Source organism: Pleurodeles waltl, chromosome 8 (assembly GCF_031143425.1).
Source record: "Pleurodeles waltl isolate 20211129_DDA chromosome 8, aPleWal1.hap1.20221129, whole genome shotgun sequence".
In the NCBI taxonomy this organism is placed as follows: Eukaryota; Metazoa; Chordata; class Amphibia; order Caudata; family Salamandridae; genus Pleurodeles; species Pleurodeles waltl.
In genome coordinates, this window is record NC_090447.1 from 427,837,943 (window position 1) to 427,842,974 (window position 5,032).

Sequence of the window (5,032 nt, forward strand, 5' to 3'; positions counted from 1 at the left end):
CCAAAGGAAGGGTCATACTGTTGTTGAAAGGACCTGCTCAGGGTGGTGTGAATGTCCCTCAGACCCCCTGTTGGGGAGGCCATGTTGGTTTGACCCTAGGGTAGGTCGCTTCCCCCGCCGCTGCAGCTCCACCTGCCCAGGCTCCTGCCTCCTCCAGCAGACCGTAAGTACTCATTTGCACTCCCCCCTGTCCAATCTCCCTCGTTTTCTGCTGTTCTCTCCCTTGTCCATTTTCCTTCGTTCCCTGCTGTTCTCTGTCTTGTCCATTTCTCCTCGTTCTCTGCTGTTGTCTGTCTTGCCCTTTTCCCCTCATTCTCTGCTGTTCTCTGTATTGCCCATTTTCCTTCGTTTTCTGCTGTTCTTTGTAGTGTCCATTTCCCCTCGTTCTCTGCTGTTCTCTGTCTTGCCCATTTCCCCTCGTTCTCTGCTGTTCTTTGTATTGTCCATTTCCCCTCGTTTTCTGCTGTTCTCTGTATTGCCCATTTTCCTTCGTTTACTGCGGTTCTTTGTATTGCCCATTTTCCTTCGTTTTCTGCTGTTCTTTGTAGTGTCCATTTCTCCTCGTTCTCTGCTGTTCTCTGTATTGCCCATTTTCCTTCGTTTTCTGCTGTTCTTTGTAGTGTTTATTTCCCCTCGTTCTCTGCTGTTCTCTGTATTGCCCATTTTCCTTCGTTCAATGCTCTTCTTTGTAGTGTCCATTTCCCCTCGTTCTCTGCTGTTCTCTGTATTGCCCATTTTCCTCCGTTCTCTTTTGTTCTTTGTAGTGGCCATTTCCCCTCGTTCTCTGCAGTTCTCTGTCTTGCCCATTTTTCCTTCGTTCTCTGCTGTTCTCTGTATTCCCCATTTTCCTTCGTTTTCTGCTGTTCTTTGTAGTGCCCATTTCCCCTCGTTCTCTGCTGTCTCCCTGTCCTTGCACCTTTTTTTGCCTCCTTCTCCTGTGAATTTTTCCCTTTTTTCACACTTTCCCTTCTTTCTGGCCCCCGCCCCCTGCCCCCTGCCCTCTGCCTTCCCGCCGCCGCCACCCGCGCGGCCCCGCCCCCGCCACCCGCACGGCCCCGCCCCCCCTGCTCCTATTCGTCGCCCTCCGTCCCGCCTCCCGCCCCGAGCTGACCCCTCCTCCTCCCCACCTCCCTCTTATGGCGGGCGCTGTGCGCCGCGCCGAAGGCGCGCCAAAGGGAAGCCCATCTGCGCCCGTCCGCGGCTGGACCGTGACCAGCGCCAGTACCCCTGGCCCCCAGCACTCCCAAACCCCGCAGCACCGCTACGACGTCGCCTCCCTCCACGCACTCAACCCGGGACGTACTACAACCTGCTACCAAGTCAGCCCGAAATGCACTCATGGACCCTTCGCATGTCAAACCTGCAAGCATACCTTCCACCGCTACTCCACCCCGCCCACCAGCCCACGCGCCAATAACCACCTCAAGTGCATCCTCATCAATGCACGCTCCGTCCACAAGCACGCCATTGAACTATGGGACCTCCTGGACTCTACCGTTCCGGACGTCGCCTTCATCACTGAGACCTGGATGAACGCCTCTTCGGCCCCTGACATCGCCATAGCCATAGCCATCCCCGACAGCTACAAGATCACCAAGAAAGACCGCACCAACCAAGTCGGAGGAGGAATCGCCATCATATTCAAGAACTCCATCGACGTCACTACCTCCATCGAAGACACCCCCCTCGCCTCCAAACACATGCACTTCCAGATCCATACCGACCCCAGAACCACCCTCAGAGGAACTCTCATCTACAGGCCCCCTGGACCATGCGCCCTTTTCAGCTAATCCATCACAGACTTCATCTCCCCACATGCCCTAGCCTCGCCAGACTGCATCCTCCTCGGAGACCTGAACTTCCACCTGGAGCAGAACAACGACACCAACACCACCACCCTGCTCGACAACCTCGCCAACCTCGGTCTCAAGCAACTGGTGAACACCCCCACCCACATCGCCGGACACACGCTCGACCCCATCTTCAGCAGCAACCACGTATCATTCAGCCACTCCTACGAAATACACTGGACCGATCACAGATGTGTCCACTTCACCTTCAAACGCAAGACTCTCCACCTTCGCACACAACCCATCTCACGCAGACCTTGGAACAAAATCTCCACAGAACAGCTTCTCTCCACCCTCAACCACAACCAACCTACCATCACCTCCGACGCCAACAACGCAGCCCTCAGCCTCACACAGTGGATCACCAACTGCGCTGACAACCTCGCCCCCCTCAGACGTCTCCCAAAACAGACCAACACCAGGAAACCTCAATGGTTCACAGACGCCCTCAAAGAATCCCAAAAAACCTGCCGTACGCTCGAGAAAACCTGGCGCATAGATCACACCGCAGAAAACATGTCAGCCCTCAAAATCGCCACCCGCGAACACCACCAGCTGATCCGCGCCACCAAAAGAGCATCCTTCAAAGAAAGACTGGACAAGAACACCCACAACAGCAAAGAACTCTTCAACATCGTCAAAGAGCTCTCCAATACCAACGCCAGCTCCAACTCCATCACGCCCTCACAAGAACTCTGCAACTCCCTTGCTACCTTCTTCCATCGAAAGATCACCGACCTACACAACAGCTTCGGTCCACAGACCCCGCTGACCACCACGGAACCCACAGCCCCAGCCGTCACCCTCAACGCCTGGACACCCATCAGCGCCAAAGAGACCAAAACTACCATGAACACCATCCACTCCGGTGCCCCCTCAGACCCTTACCCACATTACATCTTCAACAAAGCCGACGACATCATCCCATCTCCAGACCATCATCAACAGCTCGTTTGCATCTGCCACCTTCCCCGAGAGCTGAAAACACGCGGAAGTCAACGCTCTCCTGAAGAAACCCACGGCGGACCCCAGCGACCTGAAGAACTTCTGCCCCATCTCGCTCCTCCCCTTCCCGGTGAAAGTCATCGAGAAGGCCATCAACAAACAACTGACTAACTTCCTCGAAGACAACAACCTGCTCGACCCCTCCCAATCTGGATTCCAGGCCAACCACCGCACGGAAACAGCCCTCATCGCAGTCACGGACGACATCCGAACTCTGCTGGACAATGGAGAAACAGCCGTCCTCATCCTCCTCGACCTCTCGGCTGCCTTCGACACCGTCTGCCACCGCACCCTAATATCCCGCCTCCACTCCACCGGTATCAAAGGACAGGCCCTGGACTGGATCGCCTCTTTTCTCTCTGACCGCTCCCTAAGAGTCTACCTCCCGCCGTTCCGCTCGAATCCCACCGAGATCATCTGCGGCGTCCCACAGGGTTCATCGCTCAGCCAGACTCTCTTCAACGTCTACATGAGCCCCCTCGCCGACATCGCACGCAAACACAACATCAACATCATCTCCTACGCCGACGACACCCAGCTGATACTTTCCCTCACCAAAGACCCAGCCACCGCCAAAACCAACCTGCAGGATGGAATGAAAGATGTCGCAGAATAGATGAAACTCAGCCGCCTGAAACTGAACTCAGACAAAACGGAAGTCCTCATCCTCGGAAACACCCCGTCCGCCTGGGACGATTCTCGGATTCATCCTGGACCCCCTTCTCGTCTTCTTGCTTTCTCACACTCCGCATGCTCCAAAAGATCTTCCGCTGGATCCCTGCCAACACCAGAAAAACTGTGACCCATGCCCTCGTCACGAGCCGCCTAGACTACGGAAACACCCTATATGCAGGAATCACCGCAAAACTTCAGAAACGTCTTCAGCGAATACAAAACACCTCTGCACGCCTCATCTTCGACGTACCCCGCCACAGCCACATCTCCGCCCAGTTGAGACACCTGCACTGGCTACCGTCAACAAAAGGATCACCTTCAGGCTCCTCACCCATGCACACAAAGCCCTCCACAACAAGGGCCCTGAATACCTCAACCGTCGCCTCACCTTCTACACGCCCACCCGTCAACTTCGTTCCACCAGCCTCGCACTCGCCGCCGTCCCTCGCATCTGCCGTACCACTGCAGGTGGGAAATTCTTCTCCTACCTGGCAGCCAAGACGTGGAACTCCCTCCCCGCCCACCTCAGGACCACCCAGTACCGCCTCGCCTTCCGGAGGCAGCTCAAGACCTGGCTCTTCGAGCAGCAGTGGCCCCCACCCCCTAGCGCCTTGAGACCCTCACGGGTGAGTAACGCGCTGTATAAATGTAACTGATTGATTGATTGATTTTGTGGGCCTCCATCTGTTCCTGCATGTATCTGTGCATGTCCCTCTGTAGCTGCTTGATTTCCCGGAGTTCAGTCAAGACCTGGCCCATCACGCCTTGGGACTCCTGATAGACCCCCAAGACGTGGCTGATGATGTCCTGGCCAAGATCAGCTCCAGTGGCCCCACCACGCTGGCCAACTGGCCTGTGTCCTTGCCACAGGGTGCCCTCTCCAACTTGTTCCTGTACCCTCATTGTTGGAAGTGTTGCACTGCAACTCAGGACCCTGGTCTGAGGGGCATGAGATGGTCAACACTGTGCTTGAGACACAGGTTGGGGGGCAAATGGCTGTCCGTGATGTTGAGGCAAGTGGGCTGGGGAGTGATGTAGTGGCCACAGTGAGACTCACTGTTATCGTCTGACCAGGTTGCCCCAATGGGCTAGAAACATCCTCCATGCCCAGACATCCAGGAGTGCCTTCTTCACTGAGGGCTTTATCCATGGGGGTAGTGGCAGTCTGTTTTGTGGCCTCTATGTGGCCAGCGGCAGCTCCACTTGTTGATGTAAAATGTACAATGTTACTGGTTGAATTGTGACATCTACCTCCACCAGTTTAGTGTTACAATAAGAAGAGACCTTGTACAAGGTTAAGTTGCAGTTAACCCTATTGTGGTAAGTACCCATGGTATTGGGTGTATTGACATGCCATGTGTGAAGCATGCCAATTCATATTGACTCAGGCTGCTGCTGAAGTGTGCAGGTCATTAGCACTAGGGAAAATGGCCTGAAAATGCCATTGTGCAACCAGTGCAGGCAAAACAGTTGCTAGGCAAGGTATGGCTTTGCCAATTAGG

The 5,032-nt window shown here is 55.0% G+C and overlaps 1 protein-coding gene across 1 annotated transcript; it reads right to left on the minus strand.

Moving 5' to 3' along the window:
- Positions 1–309: 309 nt before the first annotated feature.
- LOC138249527 (processed variable antigen-like) lies at positions 310–807 on the minus strand. The gene has a single exon (XM_069203477.1). The coding sequence runs from the start codon at positions 805–807 to the stop codon at positions 310–312; it is 498 nt and encodes a 165-aa protein (XP_069059578.1).
- Between the last annotated feature and the right edge of the window lie 4,225 nt (positions 808–5,032).